Below are 21,703 nucleotides of genomic sequence, written 5' to 3' on the forward strand. Positions count from 1 at the left end.
TGGTGTTTGTAAATAGGATCTCAAGTCCGCATCTTGTACAGCAATTAACCACTAAGAATATATGCAGTGTGTTATATGTTGAAACTGTACTTCCGATTTGATTTGAAACTGTCTCATTGCTGTTTATCAATAAAATTTTGAAAAAAAAAAAGAATTGAAAACTCAAGCCCACCGTAGACAACTCAGTAAAAACTGGGTCAAAATAAGAAAAGACTGCAAATGTGACCCGGTGTGAAGATAGTGGCTTCAATGTTAAGTAAAATAAGAGAAACAAAAACCATACTTGCCCATTCTAAAGAAAATATGCAAGTGGTCACAAGGAAATATGATAACTACAATTGTAGGAACGGTCAGATTCTTGTGGTTGTACATACCAGGAACACATACTACAGAACGGGAAGTCAAGGAAGGCCTCCTGGGGAGCGCACACTGGGGAGATGTTCAGAATGGCCGGCAGGAATAACCCAGGCAAGCAGTCAGGGAGTGATGTACTGGGGTCAAAGAGAAAGGGCTTAGGAAATGTCCTCGACAATCACTCACATATACCATCACTGAAACAAATCAATATTCATTCCCCCTAATTTATCTAGCTTAACCAATTCAGGTAACTGAATCACAAAGAAAGGTACAAAAACACAGACTAGTGAAAGTTGAGTTTGTGTCATGTTTTGGACAACAAATAAATCCTGTTTCATACAACAGTCTTCCTCACCATTGTCTGCCATCATTATAGCAAGATTCTGTCCACCCACCTCCTGCCAGATCATTCCAGCAGCCCCTGACTTGTCTCCCTCCGTCGCTCCACAGCATAGAACTCCACACAGCCTTCTGGAAGAAGTATACTCAGTCCAGCTGCCTGGTGGTTATGTATTTCCTTGATCCAGATCTTCCTCCTAATCCGATCAGCTCCTCAGCCTGCTAGTTAGGGCTTATTATCCATCTGCGTCACTTGAAGTGCTCCTTTTGGCCAGCGGTTCTTCAACCTTTCATCTAATATGAATTGTGGTGCTCTTCTCACCCCTCCAGCATTGAGAGCCTGCTATGTCCCTGACCCTGTTCTCATCACTGAAGATGGAGCCCGACAGGGAGCCAGGTCCTTCATGTGTAGACTTTGCTTTCCCATAGAACAAAGGCACAGAGAAAATGCTTAAATAAATAAATAGGTCTCTTCATTTCAATTAAGACTGATTGTTAAGAAGGCCTATGAGATAGCTCAGTGGACTAAGAGCTCACTTAATCAAGAGCCAAGATTCTATCCCAGCACCACATGCCATGCTGGCCCCACCCCCAGGCATGAAGAGCAGGCCACAGAGACCCAGCATGGTGGTGCACACCTGTAATCCCAGTGCTGGGGATGCTAAAAACAGGAGGATCACATGAGTCTGAGCTTCAGAGTGAGACCCTGTACCAAACACATAAAAAAAGAATGTTAAGAGGTAAATATAAAGATGGTAACAGTTTAAAATGATTTTAGATAAGGAAATGGGAGAATGAGGCTAACAAGTGACAAAGAGACTGAGTCCCAGGCACTGGCAAATGGTCAAAATCCTCTTGTTTAGCTGTTTTGAAATGTGTGAGATAGTGGCTATGCTAATTAGCCCAGTTTACTTATTACATATTGCATACAGTATCAAAACATCCTACTAAACTTTACAAACTTTCCTTCTCTCTTTCTTTCCTTTTATTTTTTATTTTTTAAAGAGCATAAATTAGAATTAAAACAGAAAAAAAATACAAATGATAAAGAATTTCAAGCTCTTGGGAGGCTGTAAACAGGCAGATCATTACAAGTCAGATCTAGTAGTAAGACCCTGAACACCATGTAAACCTTTCCCTAAAATAAAAAAAAACAAACAAACAGAATTTCACTTAACAAAGTAAAATTAATTTCACAGTATTTGTTGCAATACAGCATTGTGTACCAACCAGTTAGTCATATTACCAGATATATGAATGTAAAATTGAAGAACAAAGAAAAAAGGAAAAAAATGTGTAGGAAATTAAGAAGAGAAAAAGTATGATCAACTGAAAAAAGGAGAAAAGACAAATTAATTATTATCTGTTCCTTTCCATAGACCACCAGAAATTTCTTTCTTTCTTTCTTTCTTTCTTTCTTTCTTTCTTTCTTTCTTTCTTTCTTTCTTTCTCCTTCCTTCCTTCCTTTTTCTGGAGAATGAACCCTGGGCCTTGCTTATGCTAAACACATACTCTACCACTGAGTTGCATCCTAGCCCAATCTATACAATTTTTGCATATCAATTAAAAATAAAATAAAACTAAATAACTAAACATGCAAACAAATAACAACCAAAAAATCAGTCATGCAAGTATTAGAGGGAAGAAAGTACAAAATTGAGAGTAGAGACACACTAACATGGCTATAATATTCTGAAAATGCCACTATTTTCAGCATCATAACACAGAGCTACCAACCCCTGTTCCTCGCATGGCAGGAAGCTGGGTTCAGGAGGTGAGCAGAGGGACAGCAGGCAGCTTCGTCCTGTACCTACAGCCAGTTCCCACGGCTCACATCACTGCCTGAGCTCTGCCTCCTGGCACGCAGAGGAGGCATTATAGGAGCAGGAACTCCTGTGAACTAAGTATGTGCAAGATCCAGGTTGCATTCTCCTTAGGAGAATCTAATATGATAATAAAAATAAAATGCATAGCATAATAATACTCACAGAAATAAAGTACACAGTCAGTGTACACTTGCATCATTCAAAACCTATGCCCCCACCCCATGGAAACACTGTCTTCCAGAATACTCTGGTGCCAAAGTTTTGGAACTCACTGGGTCAGTAGATTCCTCCACCCTCTACAAGCCTGCCAGGAACCCCAGGGTCTCCCTCAGTATACCTAGTAAGTAGCTGATAGCTCCAGGAGCCTGCTTCCCTGCACTAAGGCTAGCTTCAGGTTGAAGAGGTATTGTGGGATTGTGTGAGGGTGTAACACATAATGCCTATAAATCCTTGAAAGACCTTTTGAATATGAGAACTTGTAGTAGTTTTTATATGAAGTATGAATTTTTATGGGTTACTTCTGCTAAACTATCTCTTTCATCCAAATCAAAGGCATCCTTTTTCCTCACTCAAACTTGCTATCTTCCCTTCACATTCAGTTGCCAAATACCTACCAGCTTAACAAGCTCAGATAAAATGCCACAATCATCACAAAACTTGTATTGATTTTAGCTTCAGAAAAGCCATTTCCTTTCTCTGAGTAACTCTTAATACATTGTTTATATCATACTATAACTGGCTACTATCATGTGATATAATTTTGTTTACATGTTGGTTTATAAGTTCATTTAGAAAATATTGTCCCAGAAATATTATCTGAGACACTTACAATGTTCTGTTGAACACATGAAAGATAATAAGAATCAAATTACTTTAATAACAATTTATTGAACCAAATATGAGTGAATATTAAAATATTGTGCAATTTATCATGAAATCAGTATGTCAATGAAGTGATATATACCTTTACTGAATATTTAAGGGCTTTTTTTGGGGGGGAGGTATTGGTACCAGAGATTGAACTCAGGACCTTACACTTGCCAACCAGGCACTTATGTCGCTGAGCTATTTCACTCAGTCTTTAAAATTTTAGCACACCCTCTGCACTTAGAGCACATTTCATTGCAGATGAGACCTATTTCAGTTGTTCAGTGGTAGCCACATGTGACCACATTCTTGACCAAGGCAGCCCTGGGACATGTGCTGCACCCTACAACTCTTTGTCTTACTGCCTGACACAGCACAGTCGTTATCTCAGAAGCTCAGTCAATATTTCTTAATTAATTACTTATTTTGCTGATTTATTTAAAATCAGTACGAGGTTTATCCATGGAAAACACATTTCTGTTATACTTAGCACAAAAAGTGAAAGCCAGAAAATAATGATTTTTAACTTTCTTTATAGTATGAGAAGTTTGTTTTTCTTAGAGAGTAATAAAATGCAAAGTCAATTATAGTTCTCATTTTAATAATATAGTTTATATGTACCAAGTCCTGGAAAGAAATTGTATATACAGCAATAAAATGCGTTTATTGGTGTGTTTTCTATGTTTAAGTATATAATCCTAGTTTCTGACCAAAATAAAAAATATTAGATAAGATTAATTAACTCATAAGTCAAACATATAGGGTTTGGTAAGACTTAGTGAAAACATTTTGATGCAATTTTCCTATTCACTATAATTTTTCCTTAAAGTAATACGCTCTGAAATGTATTCGTTGCTTTCATAAATGATTTCTCAGATATTCAGATGCAACTCCAGAAAATGAATGGCATCATTTCCATAGTCATAAAAACATACTGTGAGGAACAGATCAATTGGAATGGCTCTTGTTAGAAAAGCTGATATGAGAAAGGTAAATTCCAAGTATGTATCCTAGCACTAGAAAGCTGGGCCTGCCCACTTCTTCCTTTTCAACTTGGTTGTTACCTTTGCTCATAACTTTATGTAGCCACTTGCCTGCAGAACAGATTGGGCTTGAGGATTATAAAGAATTAACAAGATGTGGTACTGAGAAAAAGTAAAAGAACTCACCTTTGGCAATCGCAATGGTAATTTGCAAATTGGCAACATATAATGGCTTTCACTAAATACAAAAGATTGATCCAAGTTAGAGATTATCTTTTCTTTGGGTACTTTATAAACTACAATTGTCCCCTTGTAATGAGGACAGCTATAGTTTCCAAATTCATCCACTTCTTTGATCTGAAGTTCCAGCCTGGATTTTCTTTGTAAATGGAAAATAAGCCTGTGGTCTTTTTCATAATCCTTCCCATTGCCTAAGTAGAAAGAAAATGAATTTGTTACCATTATGATACATCACTTTGTTTTATCTCTTTAAACATAAGCGATCATTTCACTTTTAAATGCAATTATAGCAACAAACTATTATTTCTTACCAAAACATAACCTGACAAAGAAGCAATAGGTTGAGAATGTAGATTACTAAAAAGGTTTCTCATCTGTCATTTGGCCACGTGCTTTCTGGGTGCTTTTAGTTCTAATAATCTTCAATTTTTTTTCTATTTTGCTGGAATAAGCAACTATTGGAAACATTCAGCTCTCTCAGCATTTAGAAAATGATCTTTGTGCTTCCAAAATGATCTTTTTCCTTTGTCCTCACTCTTCACATCAAATTATACTTAATCACATAATAGTCATTCTAGAACTACACTTTCCTATAACATGGTTATTTAAGCTTACATGAAATTTAATTAAAATTTAATGAACATTGAATTTAATAAAATTAATGAAAATTTAATCCTCAGTCACTCTAACCACATCCAAACTAACCACATCCAAAGTGCTCAATAGCCACAGACCTAGTATCTACCTTATTGACTAGAACAGAGAGGAAACATTCTCACAGTTGCAGTAATAGATATTGGTGTTTCAGAACATCCAAGCAGACCAGTTATTGGTTGTGTGTTATTGAACCTTCCAAGAAAATGTTATGGATGCTTCTAAAACAGTTACATAGATAAAACTTTTTTTTCTGAAAATATGGAAGCTTTATGAACATAATCTTCCACTTTCAAGAAGTTCCCCAGGGCAATCTAGATATTTTGCTTTGGTCTTCCAATAGTAGTGGAGGCTTTGCAATTTATGTCTTCACCACTCTTTGCAAAACTTATAGGAATACAAATGTAGCAGTTATAATAACTTTGGAAAGAAAGATCTAGAATCAAGTCCAGCCTTCATCATTTTCTTCACTTTTCCAGTTTTCAAGTTGTTTTTACAATTTTTGAAGATATAAGTTCCTTATCTTTAAAATTGGAAGAAATAAATTTACCTCTTAGTGTTGCTCTGGGAATGAAATGAGAAAATATGGATGAAGTGTGGCACAGGTCCTCATACACGTTAAGTGCTGAATAAATGATGGCAAATTTCCTTGTACTTGTGTGTTAAAAAACTCAGTTAATATCTTTAATAAATGACAAGGTGAAGTTTAAATATCTAAGTTGAAACTTCTTTCTCCTTCTGTACAACATCATAAAGCTGACTTCCCAGAGCTATCTTTTGTAAAAAAAAAAAAAACAACTTCCATTTTATAGAGTGAAATCAGAGTTCAGTAAGAGAGATAGAACATACCACTGTCATCTCTTTGTGGTGAAGGCCAAAGGTAATGTTGGTGAGTTTTAAATCTGCAAATAGACTTGAACACTGATTTCAGCAATAGCATAGCAGGGCTGGGCATTTGGCTCAATGGTAGAATGCTTGCCTAGTGAACTGGAAGCCCTGGGTTTGGTCCTCAGCACCAAAAACACAAAATAAACCTCCCCTAAAAAACAATTCAGCTCTGCTCCTGCATGCCCGTCAACAGCTGTTCTTCCCATGCAGCCAGCAGCAATCCAGACAAGATGGTGAAGCTCAGAGTGAACAGATTTGGCCGTATTGGACGTCTGGTCAACAGGGCTGTTTAATTAATAAAACTATTAATATTCTGATCTCAGTAGAATAAATTTTAGTCAATTTTTCCTTGCTTCCTTTGAAAGACATCTTCCTGGCAGTGCAGTTATTCATTTAGAATGACTCATATAAAGAATTTAAGGGTTAGGGACGAGCTCAGCTCTAAAGCCTACGTACCATGTATTGGCAGTTTTTAAAGATAAAGAACTATAGTGTAACTTTAAAAGTTATACTTACATATAAAATAAGAATAAACTTATTGAAGATTTTCTATTGATAAATGCTATAATCAGTATTATAAATAACATTATATAAAATTGTTCAAATTGACATTAAGACATAATGCTGTGGGCCAGGGAGGTGGCTCAGTAGAATAAACGCTTCCCTGACAAGCGCAAGGGCCTGAGTTCAATCCCCGGTTCCTCAAAAAAAAAGAAGAAAAGACATAATACAATACTTTGAAGTCCATTAACCCCTATAAAAAAAGGTGTATGTCATATGTACCAAGGAATTATATTATTTTATTAGTTGTCCTGCATTTTGAAGATGTAATAACAAAAGGCACTTACTGCATATTCAATGTATGAGATCAATTGCTGTTTGACTCTTTGAGAATCTCATTCTCTTTCTCAATCTTTATCTGAGAATAGGCACTGGTAGGGTGCTCAGATAGCAGCTGCTCAACAAAAAATGTCATATAAAGAAAACTAAAATTTTCCTGTATTTTGTAAGTGAATAGATATTTTGTAGCAATATAGTTTCTTCTCAATAATGGGCATTAGATGTTTTTCATTGGCTTGATGTCATAGAAAGTACAAACACAGAATGTTTTCTTGCACTTAGAAAAGTCAGGTGTTCTAGCAATATACAGAACAACAGCAAATAACTCCTATGAGAACCACTTGTTTGGGGTACTTCTACAACTCTAAACCATTCTTAACCTCCTCCACCTCAGAGCTACTGTCATCTCTTACCCAGAGACTTTAAAATTGGGAATCTGCCACTCCTGAAACTCTATCCCTTTACTTTTTTATTAGTGTATATTTGGGATACATAATGAATACACTCGCCCTGGGGAAGGGGCACATATACATGTCACATCTTGTTTCCTCCCCTTTATTTTATGGACTCATTTATTTATTCTGTCTACTGCTTCTAAAGTATAATATACAAATGTGGGGGCATTGTTGTATCCCCTTATCTCCTCTATCCCCTCACCACCTCACCTCTCCCACCACCCTTCATAGCCATTATGCCGCTTGCATACCTCAGCATTGTTATGAACTCACTCATTTGCTACACTTTTATTGGAAGTGTTTGATGCGCTGGGCTCAGAAAACATAAGACAAGAAAAACACAGTCATTGTCTCATGAAATTTCATTCCAGTGAGGACTGTAACGTGAGTATACGGGGGAAAGTATAAATTGGAGAAAAATCAAATTGCAATAAGACTTAGGAATAAAAATAACACAAGGCAAATATGAAGATGAAGAGAAGGAAGGCACATCATCTGGAGCTGAGGTTCTTGCATTGCCCCTGTACTGTGGCTAATAATAGTTTGGCAAAATGATCAATTCTTTCTGAGAGTCACCTTTTAAAAGTATAAAATAAAAACCATAGAAATACAAGCAAGGCAATTATATCAGAGTATAGTTCCATCCAACATCTGTTGGGAACTCACTGACCTTGAGTTAAATTCTTGTAAGACATGTTGAAAACGTTGAAAGTTATTATAGTTACAACAGAGGGTGATAACACGGTTCTAATCAGAGGAGTAATTGATACATATGGCTATCCTTTTGGCAGGGCTACTTCCTGCAAACCCTCCCCAAGTTGAAAGTATCATCTTCAAAAATGAAATTAATGCAGTGAACTCACTGAACATCATAGCTTAGCAACCCAGCACACAGTCAACTATCAGTTGTTTCCCCTCATTATTCCGTGGCTTCCTGGGATCTGTGGCTCTCTACTACTACTCAGCATGACAAGGAAATATCATGCCACATATTTCTAGCCCAAGAAAGATCAAAATTCAAAAATTAAAAGTTCAGTATCACTGAGTACATATTACTTTTCAAGTTTCATGACAGAATTAGAGACTGTCACATAATTTATGCTTTTAACAGATCATTCTGTCACTGGATGGGAAGACATTTCAGGTGACTAAAGGTAAGGTGGAGAGTGCTATAGGGAATCCTGCAGTGTGATAGGAAAGAGGTTGCCCTAGGTTGGACTTGGGAAGTAACCGTGGAGAAGACTTCTTAAGAGAAGGTATTTCAGAGTCTGCCCATGAAGGAGCCGGCATCTTCTAAGTAGAGAAGAGACTTCAAAGGAAGAAGTAAATAGTTCTCCTTCTCATCCTTCTTCCTAAAAATTTCTCTCAATTCTCTGAGGGTTTCCTTGATGACAAGAGTTTGAAGAACTTGTGAAGTTGGTAAAATAAATTGAGAGTTGTTTATACTTACTTGAACCAAATATATTTCCAGTGAACCTTAAAAGCAGTTGTTCTCCTTCTCTCACTTGGAAATGGCGAGGTGATTCTGGAAGTCCTCTGAACCCTTCCAAGTGCAAGTTCTTAAGTGTCTGGTTTAAATTTTTAAAAGGCACCACTAAAATAACCACTCTATGTGGATTGTCCTTCTGCTGGGAGAGTACTATGCAGGCCGTGGTGTTGAGCAAGGCTTCCTCTAAGGACTTTGCAAAAGAAACCAAGTGGCTGTTATCCACCATGGAAGAGAGGTGAAGCACAATAAACCTAAACAGAAGAAAAGGAAACACACAGCCTCTGAGAATCCTTCACATCTAGTAATACCCAAGAAATGCATCATTATCTTTTAAAGTAAAAAGTCTGCTGACCCACTGTTTAAACTCATGAACAGCTTTAGTAAAACTGTTGGTAGTCAGAAACCAGCTTAACTCAAACTAAATCCTTTTACCTTCTTAAAGTAATCACATCATCTCAGCTCAGCTCTAAAAATGGTTCCATATTGTAAATTGTGTATCATGTGCCATAATACCAATGTGTCACTCTATGGTGGACAACATATTCTTTGGTGGCCCCGTACAAAAACAATGGAGCTGAAATATTATATGTCTCAATGATACTTTACCAAATGGACATCACAGTGCAACACATTACTCCCATGTCTGAGATGGTGCTGGTGTAAAACTATTGCACTGGCTATTACATAAAGGCATAGAATATACAACTGTGTATAGTACAGGATATTTGATAGTGACAATAAATGACTACGTGACTAGTTGATATATTTGCTATGCTATAAGTTATTATTACTTTAGAGTAATCCTGCTATTTATATTTAAAATAAACAGTTAACAATAAAACAACCTCAGGAAGTTCTCCCTGGAAGACTCTGGAAGGAAGTGGTTATATTCATCCAGCAATGGCTAGAGCTGCCTGCTCCATTTGTGGCGTGTCCATACAAGTGTGCCAGTTTTTAATCTTCTATTCTGTATTTTACTGTTTCTTTTCTGTATTAAGATACACTAGTGCCATGTGTTATAATTGCCTACAGTACTCAATATGTAGTAACATGTAACCCAGATTTGTAGGGTAGAATCAATTGATTGAATATCACTTGGTGTGTAGAGGGATGCACCACTTGGGTTTGAGTTGCCACACTCTTATGTGAGACAAAACGACTGCCTCCTATTGAAATTCTTTTTTGTTTGGTTTGATTTGGTTTGGTTTTTGTTTTGATACATGGTCTTGCTATGCAGTTCAGATGATTAGTGATCCTTTCATTCCAGCCTCCCCAGCACTGGGATCTGGGACCCCAGCACATGTGGTACCAGGGATGGAACTTGGGTCTCTGTGCTCTCCAGGCAGGTGCTTAGACCCCCCAATTATCTCCCCAGCCTCTTCATGCCATTCTTAGAACAGATTACATCATTAAACAGAGCTTGCTTATATTTTAAGGAGCACTGCCAAAGTTCAAAATATAGGAAAAAAGATGTTCCAGAAAATCTATTCACTTGCATAGTATGCAGAATATATAATTCATTAAGTAGAGATTGAAATATTCATCTCTATCTATGTGGTGAGGATTTTAATGACGGACTTGGTATGGGTTGAATTGTTCCCCTGCCGAAGTCACTTGCTGCAATTCTAACCCCAGGACTCTAGTATATTACTTCATTTGAAGATAGGCTCCTTAGAGTGATAAGCAAGTTTTAGTCAAAGCCTTGAACCAACATGACCAGTGACATAAAAGAAAAAATAGAGATTTCAACACAGAAGAAATCACAGCATAAAACACCATGTGAACATGAAGATGACCATCTGTAAGCCAGGGAGATGCCTGGAACATAACCTTCCTTCACTCCCCTAGGAGTAACACCTTGAGTTTGAACTCCTAGCCTCTAGTTATCTGAGACAATACAGTTATTCCTCTTGTTCTGACCACCAACCTGTAGTAGTTCCTTACAATAGCTATGACAAACTAATACAGACTGCATTCTTAGGCTACACCATCATCCCCCAGTTCTTCTACAAAGAGCTTCCCTGCAGGAGCTCTGCATCCAGGGCCCCCCTCTTCCATACCAAGCATGAGTCAAGGTGGGGGTGTAAAGCCAATACCTCTGTGGCTCTAGAGCTCCCCCCAGGTGGCAGGCAGGGGGAACACTTCAGCTGAAATCCAGTCCCATCTTCCTCCATGGCTCTGCCTGCTTCTTTTGTTTTCTCACAGGATGCCCCTGAGGGTACTGCCTCACTAAGTCACTTCAATGTTCCTCTCATGCTCTGTTTCTAGGGAACTTGAATCAAGATAATCACAGATATAAGGTCTTCATTATGAAATAAAGGCTATCTTTAGACATGTAATTGCTCTCCCTCTACGTGTGTCTGCTGCTGCTGAACCTCAAAACTGTCTAAAACTCTCCTCAAAATAGGCTGTCTAGAAAACATGGAAATGAGAAAGCAAAATGAGCGCTCTGCAATAACAAATTCAGGGCCGGGGAGATGGCTCAGTGGAATAAGAGTTCCCCTGAAATAACAAATTCAGTTTTTATATACATAGTTATGAGATGAGCATAACGTGAACAGTTAATTACTATCCCCATGGAATTTCAGCAATGAAGGCACTATTTTAAAGCTATTTTGTAGTTAAAAGAATCCTATGAAAATGTAAGCTTCTGAGTGGCTAGGGTACTAAAGCACTTGTTAAACTATTGTGAAAGAAATTAAACAGCATATTAACATAAATTATGGTTTGCATTTCAAGTGCACCCTACGATACAGTTCATATTCCTGCTTGAGTAACACAAATCAAAACCCATAAATTCATGTCTGCACACCACCATTACAGTCCTGCAGGAGAGAATAGGCCCAACCTCAATTGTTTAGGATATCATTACCTCTCCACATGTTCGTGCAGCTCAAATGATATCGAGCCACTCTGGACGATTCGCACCACAACATTATCAAGTCCAAGCCAACCACTATCATGGCTTCTGAATCCCAGTAATTTCAGATTTTCACAATTGCTGTTCCCAGGTTTTCTTAGGGAAGCACTTTTGGCCCTATATGAAGGTAATAGAAAAGCAATTAGTAAAATTTACATCGCATAATAGCATAACTCATATGATTAATTCATCTATTCTTTCACTGAATAATCCAATAATTATTCATTGAGTAAATATTAAACATCTGAAATTATTCCAGGCAATAGGAATACAAAGATAAGAAGATAGAACACTCACAGTATCACACTAGTATCTACATAATTAAAGGAAGGTATGGGTGGGTTTCATAGCAGAAGCCAAGTACTTGAGGAAGCTTACAAAATGAGAATGCTCATATTAAAGTTGAGACTTAGAGCATCAGAAACATTTTACTCACATTTAAAAGGAAGTTGAATAAGACACTCAAAAGCATCCATGATCTGACATGCACCCAGAGGCACGTGGACAGCCAAGACTGGTCGTGTAGCACTAGAGCTAAGACCGAAACCTGCCCAGTTTCAACTCCTGGGTGGCTCCGCTTCTTACTAACATATGACTGTGGGCAAGCTATTGGATTTCTCTGTATCTGAATTTTCTGATCTGTAATATGAGGGTAATAATAGTATCTATATCACAGAATTAAATGAGTAAATAATTGTAAAGCACTTATAACAAGATAAATGATGTTCATTTTTACTCCAGTTCCTATAGCAAATATAGTCAATGAGCTTTCCTGCATACTTTTCCTTCTGCCATAACTCACCTAATCACAGGCCTTAAAAGAGATTATTGTGGATGCCATATGCTACTTCTCCTCAAGCTAGAACTGATTTGACTGTCAAAGGCAATTTGACTTTCTGTCTTTGGAATTTGACTAAGTCCAGATATCATAACTTGTCACTTGCCTTTGAATGTAGTGTCCTAGAATATAGAAATTAATCAACAGAGTACTTTTAAGGAAAATAAAAACAATGGGTTATAAATAAGAAAACAAAAGAATCAGAGGGTCCATAGTGTCCTCAAAATGAAAAAAATCAGATATTAACTATGTTAATTTTATGATAAAATTTCTTTTGAGGTTATTTAGGTGAACGTCTGTTCTTCACAAGGGAAGGAAGAAAAGACATTGACATTGGACATCTTGGGAGAAATTTACATTGATAATGATCAATATGGGAAAAAATACGCTACAACACTCTCTGTCAATTAAATAGTTCTTAAAGAATTAGTATGATAGAAGACAGGACACATTCAGATTAAAGAATCTGAGAATATTCCTATGTCTGCAGATATTAACAGATATAAACTATTCTCTTTGTATTCATGTTGACTACTAGCCTTCCTAAAATTAAAGCCTACCTGGAAAATAATCAGCCTTGAAAACTAGAGGTCAACAAAGTGAAGCCCAATCAGCCTCTGCTCCATGCCTGCCTTACAGAGCAGCAGAAAGCAAGAGAAAAGTGATGGTGGCTCAGCCCAAGAGAGGCTGATTGGGGCTGGCACTTTTGATCTTCAGTCTTCAAGGCTGATTACTTTCAGGTGAGGTCTTAATTTTCGGGAAAGGGGAAATTGGTTCAGTCTAGCGTGAATGGCACTTGATCAAGCCTTGCACAACATAATGTTTTTATGTCACGATAGTTTCACAAAATTTACTAAACTCTTATTATTTAAGCAGTTTACTTATTTCAGAATGAACAAATTTTACCCAGAGAGTGCCACGTTTTCTGAGGGTACTGATTAAAATGTATAAGCTACTTTATCTGGAAAAAAATAAGATGCATAATTTGGCAAGCAATCATATCATCAAAATTCTCCTATGATATCAAAAGAATATCTCACTTATGGTATGCATAATGCATAGGTATCTAAAAGTGAACACCATTAACATTTCAGGATTAACTTTTTCCCAGAAAACTATAATTTAGTCATTAAAGTACTGATTTTAAATGCTATGCTACTCTCAAAAAATTAAAAAAAAATTTGCCTTATAAATTATGCCTGTCAGTTATAGACTATGTTAAACAGAGAAGTAATAGGAAAGTATACATAGCTGTGTGATCTACAGCCCAATATTATAATGTACTGATAAATTTCTGATAGTCTCTTTTCCAAATAGCTCTTTATTTGGTTTGTAAAAGAGTAACCCATATTCTATGTCAAATTATAGAACCTAATTTTGACATTTACAAATAACAAAATCATTTTGGAGGGCCGGCCAAATAGCTCAGTGGATTAAAGCACCTACAAGCAGGTGCTTAGTTAGTAGGGGGTCTACCGGGTCTTACTGCACAGATCGGACTCCTAGTGATCCTTCTGTTCTCAGCCTCCCAAGCACTGGGATTACCCGCGTGGGCTACCACACCCAGACTCAATTCCTGCCTCAGTGTGCCCTGGGGGCGGGACTGGCAAGGTACGCCACACATCGAACTAAGTTTAAGAAAATGAAGGACAGTATCATAAAATCAAGCAGGCAATGGAAGATTAATCAGAATAATTGAATAAAAGCCAAATTTGAGTGAAAGCTGAATAGAATTTTAATTAAAAAATTGGCAAAAATGGTATATTAACATGATATGTTAAAAGTAGACTTTTTAAAAGTATATAGTATTTTGGGTTTGGGCATTTTAAACAAGAACATGAAGAACTGCATATTGTAGCATATAATAATAAAGAGACAGAAAATATAAGTAAAGAAATATGGAACTTCTAAAAGACAGTTTAATATGCTTCTATGAGAACTCAAGACTGAATCCCAATAATTGATTAGAAAACATAAAATTCTTCAAAAATGCAAAATGAGATGATTTCATTCAATAGGAGGCAATATATTTTATGGAGAAAAGGTTACTTTTGTTATTGGATCTTCTGATTCATGAAATTTTTTTTTCTTTCTGTATTTAGGATAGGGTCTACAGGCTCTCACTATGTAGATCAGACTCTTAGTGATCTGCCTGTGTTCAGCCTTACAAGAGCTGGGATTACAGATGCATACCACCATGCCCAGTCTCAATTGCCATCTCAGCATGCCCCAAGGGTGGGGCCGGCATGGCATGCCAGGGATTGACCCCCAGTCCTTGCACTCTGTGTAAGCAGGCACTTTGATCTGCTGAGCTATTAGGCTGGCCCAAGAAATATTTTATTTATTAGGAACTTTTTATGTTCCAAGACATTTAGCACTTTCTTTTTAAATTTTTTTTTTGTTTTAAAGAGTACAAAATAGAGTTTAGACAGAAATATTACAAGTGACACACAATTTCACTTAACAAAGTAAATTTTTATTTAACTGCATTATAGATAACTACAGAATACTGAGTGCAAAGCAGCCAGCAACTGCAAACTTCACGAATAAACTTAGCAAAGTTTTGTTTATTGCCATCTTCATATCAATAATGGACTCCATGAGGAGGAGCAAAATATCCCCAAAGAGGGAGAGAAAAAAAAATCAGTGTTATTCTAGAATCTTCGGTCAGATATGGTAGGCAGTCTCTGAAGTAGACCCTGAGTGAACTGTGCTCTCAGTTTCAGCCAGCTGTGTGACTCAGCTTTAATCTACAGTTTTCCACAAGAAAGCACTAAGACACTTTACAAAGGTGTCTTCAAGTATATGTGATCCCACAAAAGTAAATAAATGGGGCTAAGGATACATAGTGCAGAGGTAGAGTGCTGACTAGCCTGTGCACAGCCTGGTTTTGATTCAGAACACTGAAAGAAGTTTGGGAGAATAATAGCTACCTTGGTTAGGGATAGGAGTATTTACAGGAGGGAGGAAAGGGATGGATGGGGAGAGATGAGTAATGAATGAGATACAATTTCATTGGTAATGTTTAGATTCTTAAGTGTTAGCTTTAGCAATTGTCCACCCTATTATATAACTTACATATATTTTATAATTGTTCTTGGCACAATTTATGTAGTATATTTGAATATGACATTAAAATATAGTTTTATTTAATGGGTTTCCTTATTTCACCACAATTGGGAAATGTTTTTACTACTTATTAATATTTTATTTTATTTTATTTTATGACAGCATAGGGATCAAACCAGCCTTGCATGATAGGTGAACCCTATACAGCTGAGCTACACCCTGTCCCCACCACATCCATCACAATTAAGTTACCCTCATCTTTTCCACAGAAATCATCAGTGAGAAAGGAACATAATACAATACAAATCACTTAATCTTACTATTCAGACTATGTTCTGGCCTCAAATACTTATTATCTTTTAATTTTATTGGACATGAAAGAAAATTTATCAAGGGTCAGCCAAATAGCTCAGCAGATTAAAGTGCCCACAAGCAGACACAGGGACCAGGGATTCGAACCCCAAGCCTGCTATGCCAGCCCTGCCACTGGGGCACACTGAGATGGCAATTGAGATGGGGCATGGTCATGCGTGCCTGTAATCCCAGCTCTTGGAAGGCTGTAAACAGGTGGATCACCACGAGTCTGATCTAGTAGTGAGACCCTGAGCACCCTGTAGACCCTTCCCCAAAATAAAAAAAAATTATAAGGCATCTATTTCTGAATCATTCTTGTTTCCATAGAAAATGTTCAACTCAATGCTTTCCCTCTTTGAGAAAAGAGTGTCAAATAACAGTTGAGGAGGATTTTTATTTTCTTACTTTTTACTCCACCGTGTGTATAAAACATATTTATTGCTCCTGACACAATAAGAAAGTGTATTAAACTATATCAACTTAGCACAGTCAAAAACTACAGATAATATAAAATAATCTACATTTCCAAAAGCTTACTTATTACATTAATTTATCCAATGTTTTAAGATTTATGTTGCCATCATGCTAAATGAAAGTAAATGGAAAAATACATACTGTGATACCTCAGCTCAGAAACCCTTTTGTTTGTAATTTAGTTTGCAAACACAAGCATTTGGCAAGAATTTGTTTTTGCTTGCAAACTCTACATTCTGTGGCAAATACAGCCACGGCCATCTTTCAGTCACAAACACATCTTTGGCCATCTTTTTCCAAATGTTACAACAGATTAAGTTCATGAAACTGAGGTGTTACTCCATATTATCATTGCAGGTGTACAGGGTGTGACCGAAGAATGCTGCCAGCACAGGGAAGTGCATTCAACCTGATGACAATTAGACATCTTCCAACTCCTAGGACATTCAGAACACACACACACACACACACACACACACACACACAGAGAGAGAGAGAGAGAGTTTTACAGACACCAAACCTGAAGAGAAAAATCTCTTAGATTCGTATCCAAAGATTCCAAAATATAGGAAGTTTTTCTTGCCTGAAGACACTGAGAAACTACTCCATGAGTAGTATCCACAAGACACCTCTTCTGTTGTCGCCCTCCTCTCCTTACCTAGGCCACACAAATGTACTAGGAGCTGGGTGCTGGAGTTTAATCTCCACTCCAGATACCTGGTGCACATATGCACAAAGAAATAACTGGGACTATCTCGGTTGTAAAGCTGAGATCTCAGAAGGGCAATATCGGTTGCGAAAGGGGAAAATAACAGCAATCACTAAACCACTTGCCATCGGCTCGAGAAAACTGCAACGAAATTCACAGAAAATGTTTTGGATTATGGGAAAGAGAAGAAGAAACTTATGTTTAGATCTGATAAAAATTACATCACACACTTGGCAAACAAAAGAATGTCTAAGTGTGTAAGCCAGAGAAGAGAATTAGTATGAAAGACAGCATACAAGATTATACTATGTCTATAAATGGATGGCAGAGCAGCAAACCTCGCCCAATAGAAACAGGACAAAAAAATCAATAGGACACTATGAAGAGAGCGTGCTGATGAAAATTAAATAAATAAAGGACTAAATGTAAAGCATAATAGAAAAGCGATGCAGCTTGAAAAGATTATATGAAGCAATAAGCTCTCATAAATTAGAATTACACTGATTGAAATTAGCAATTTAAGCAACTATAACTCAGGCCGCAATCAACATTAGAAAATTAAGTCCAATTATGTCTTTGATTATTGCTACTTTTCTGCTTGTTTGGCCTCTTCTTCAATGTACCTATAATTATTATTTTACATCACTTTGAAATTATTCCTTCATAGCTTGGCCTTTTTTTAATCTGGCTATGCGATCTTATCATCCTATTGTCCTTTCATCCTTTATAATTTATATGTATCAATTTTTCCTCCCACGTCATGGAAATGATGCTTACTGGACACTAACAAACTTAGAACATAGACTTCTATAACAATATCTAGGTAATTATGATTTTAGTTAATAAAATTACTATCAAATATCAAAAATATCAAAACTAATAGTACTCTTTCAACATTATGTACACTTTATATTTATTTATTTATTTATTTATTTATTTATTTAGGTGGAACCGGGGATTGAACTCAGACCCTTGCACTTGCCAGGGAAGCACTTATTCCACTGAGCCATCTCCCTGGTCCCAGTACTCTTTCAATAGTACTATTTTTTTGTCATTCTCTTCAACTATAGATTAAAAATCTTCTGCCAGGTCTTGGGAGATTGTTTTAGCCTTTGCTGAAGTCCACTGAACATTTACACATTGGTAGATAGTTGAATATTTTCCTCAGAGATGGAGGTCACATGTGCAGTTTCAGTGTCTAGTCAATCTTATTTAACCCTATTTCCATGGACTAAGGTGTGACCTCCTACTGGTGCTAGCTGGAGTTCCAAGGCTTTGTAGAGAGTGAACAAAACTTGTGACTCCAGCATGTACTTCTTTCAGAGCTTTTATGTCTCAGCCTGAATGTTACGTTGGCGGGAATTTCATTCCTGATAATCCGATACATTGCCTTAATTTTCTCTACATTCTGCTGTTTTGTTTCTTTTTAAACAAATTTTATCACTGCATGTTTACAGTACATAAAAATTATATTCATCACGGGGAGTTAGCATCTGCACAACAGTGCACCTCAATTCTTTATCCTCTTCTCTCTTCCTTTCAAAAGCTCCATCTCCTTGTTTTCTATTATCTTTTATTCTGCTCTTTAATTTATTTATGTCTTCAGTTTCTCCTATAAGAGAAACTGCTCTGTTTAAGCTTATGTGACTGATTTATTTCAATTAACATTATGGTCTCAAGGTGCATCCATTTTCCTACAAATGACTCGATGTCTTTGAATTCTCATTGTGTTGTACTTTGCATGTCCTCACAAATGTCACACATTCGCACTATTGCCAAAGTTCCTGAGACCTGACCGAACATCATTACCCTGAAGACTGCTAAGGAGACCTGATAGGCCTACTCCTGACCCCCTCACTGTAGCTAGAGCTCTTTTGCTCTCCAGCCACCCACCCTCACCTGGAGGACTGCTTGGCACACTTGGTGAGCCGTGGCCTGACACCTTCCCACTTGCTGGAGCTCAGCTGAACCCTTGTAACCCACCTTTGATGAAGAAGACTGCCACAAGGACCTGAAACTAGGTGCTGGGAAAGGGTAATGGAGACCTGTGGAAGCCATGGTGAGCCCTACCCTGCACCAACTCACCATCCATTAACAGAGCCTTGTGGAATTTCTGTCTGCACCCTCATCTCAAATCCTTCTTGATTTGTAGCTTGTCCTCCACACCAAAGTGAAAGCGACACTGAACCTCAAAGAGCAGGAGTTTTGGTGAGCCTACCCTGCCCTCCCACTGTGCTGAGAGTCTTACTTACCCACACCCTACGCCCCTATCATCACTGCAGGATCAGAGAGAACATTTGGCTTCAAAAATTACAAAAAGAAGGAACAAAAGCCAATCTCAGATATATAACTCACCAAAACAAGTACAGGACACAAGGTCATAGAAAAACTTGGAAGCCACACACCTGGAATTTCTGAGATGATAGAAACTGAAGTAAAGAAACAACTTTAGCTATGGAGAAAATCAGATCAGAAATAATCTCTCAGGTAAAAAATGAAATGACAACAATCACGACAGAATTGCTCATAATCTATGGAAAACAAAGATTTAAAAAATAGAAGGGAATAGGAAAATGATGGAAACATTGAATGAACAACATAGAAAGAAGTATAACGCATGAAACAGATTCAAGCAGATATACAAGAATTACTAATTCTATTGAAAGCTGGCAAACTCACTTGAATAAAAGAGAACAGAGAATTTCAGTCCTTGAAGATAGCAGGGCAGCTTGTAAACAAGAAAGGAAAGATGTCTTAAAAATAACAAGGAAGTTTCTTTTTCTGGGAAACACCAAATGGCAGATGAAGCTGGTGCAGCAGGAGAGGCCAGAGGCCTGAGGGGCCCAGGCATGAAAGGCCGAGGTGGCTTCCACCGAGGCTTTGGCAGTGGCCTTCGAGATTGCAGGTGTGGCAAAGGCTGGGACCGGGACCGAGGCTGCAAGGTTTTTTGAAGTAAGACTGAGGACAAAGAGCGGATTCCTGTCACCAAGCTGGGCCAGCTAGTCAAAGAAATGAAAATCAAGTCCCCGGAGGAAATTTACCTTTTTACCTTACCCATCAAGGAGTCAGAGATTATTGACTTTTTCCTGGGCACATCCCTCAAGTGTGAAGTTCTGAAGCTCATGCCTGTACAGAAGCAAACTTGTGCTGGCCAGCGGACCAGGCTCAAGGCATTTGTTGCCTTTGGGGACTATGGTGGTCATGTTAGCCTGGGTGTGAAGTGTTCCAAGGAAGTAGCCAGTGCCATTCGTGGGGCCATTACCCTGGCCAACCTCTCCATTGTCCCCATGAGAGAGGGTACTGGAGAAACACGATTGGCAAGCCCCACACTGTTTCTTGCAAGGTGACAGGCCGCTGTGGATCTGTGTTGGTATGTCTGATCCCTGCCCCCAGAGGCACTGGCACTGTCTCAGCCCCTGTGCCCAAGAAGCTACTGCTGATGTCTGGTATTGATGACTGCTACACCTCTGCTAGGGGCTGCACTGCTACTTTGGGCAACTTTGCTAAGGCCACTTTTGCTGCCATCTCCAAGATCTACAGATATCTGACCTCTGACCTCTGGAAAGAGACTGTGTTCATCAAGTCTCTCTACCAGGAATACACTGAATCTCTTGTGAAAACCCAGAGTCTCTGTCCAGGGGACTCACGCTCCAGCAGTGGATACAACATAAAGGGTTTTTAAGCAAGGAAAATAAAATGAATTAAGTCTGTCAAAAGAAAACAAGGAACCATGAAATAAAAATACAACAGCTGCAAGAGGAAGTAAAGAAAAATAATGCAAGACTAATAGATATCAATGAAAAAGCTGGACTTAAATGACATAAAAAGACTATTTGCAAAAGTAGTAGCAGAAAATTTCCCAAGCATGGAAGAAAAATCTGACATAGAGTTAAGTGAAGCATATAGAACTACAGCTAGCCATAATTAAAATAAATCTTCACCCAGACACATAATAATCAAGATCCCAAAAACTGAGCAAAAGAACAGAATGATAAAAGCTGCTAGAGAGAAGAAACACATCATATATAATGGAAAACTCATCAGAATCACCAAAGATTTCTCAACACAGACCATTAAATCAAGAAGAGCTTAGAGTGAGGTATTTCATGTCCTGGAAGAAAACAACTTCTAACCCATATTGAGGTACCCTGAAAAGCTATTTATCAAATTTAATGGAGAGATAAAATACTTCCATGACAAGGAACAATGGAAGAAATTCATGACCACCAAACGAACTGTACAAAGAGTACTGAAACATATTTTAGAAAGAGACAATGAAGACCACAACTTCAAGAATAACAGCAAAAGAAAACTGCCAAGCAGAAAACTGCCAAGCAATTAAGCAGAGTCAAAGTGGGGATTCTACAGTAGGAAAACAACATGAAAAACATTGATATATTG

The 21,703-nt window shown here is 37.7% G+C and overlaps 1 protein-coding gene across 1 annotated transcript in view; it reads right to left on the reverse strand.

Annotated features, from left to right (window-relative positions):
* Dthd1 (death domain containing 1) overlaps nt 1-21,703 on the reverse strand; it is a 65,550-nt gene that overhangs the window by 29,046 nt on the left and 14,801 nt on the right. The window contains exons 6-8 of the mRNA XM_004624644.2: nt 11,811-11,975; nt 8,900-9,189; nt 4,559-4,803 (exon numbers count right to left, since the gene is read on the reverse strand). Of these exons, the coding sequence (XP_004624701.2) occupies nt 4,559-4,803; nt 8,900-9,189; nt 11,811-11,975 (700 nt within the window). The remainder of the gene's footprint in view (nt 1-4,558; nt 4,804-8,899; nt 9,190-11,810; nt 11,976-21,703) is intronic.

Source organism: Octodon degus, unplaced genomic scaffold, assembly GCF_000260255.1.
Source record: "Octodon degus isolate 3935 unplaced genomic scaffold, OctDeg1.0 scaffold00006, whole genome shotgun sequence".
Taxonomy (NCBI): Eukaryota; Metazoa; Chordata; class Mammalia; order Rodentia; family Octodontidae; genus Octodon; species Octodon degus.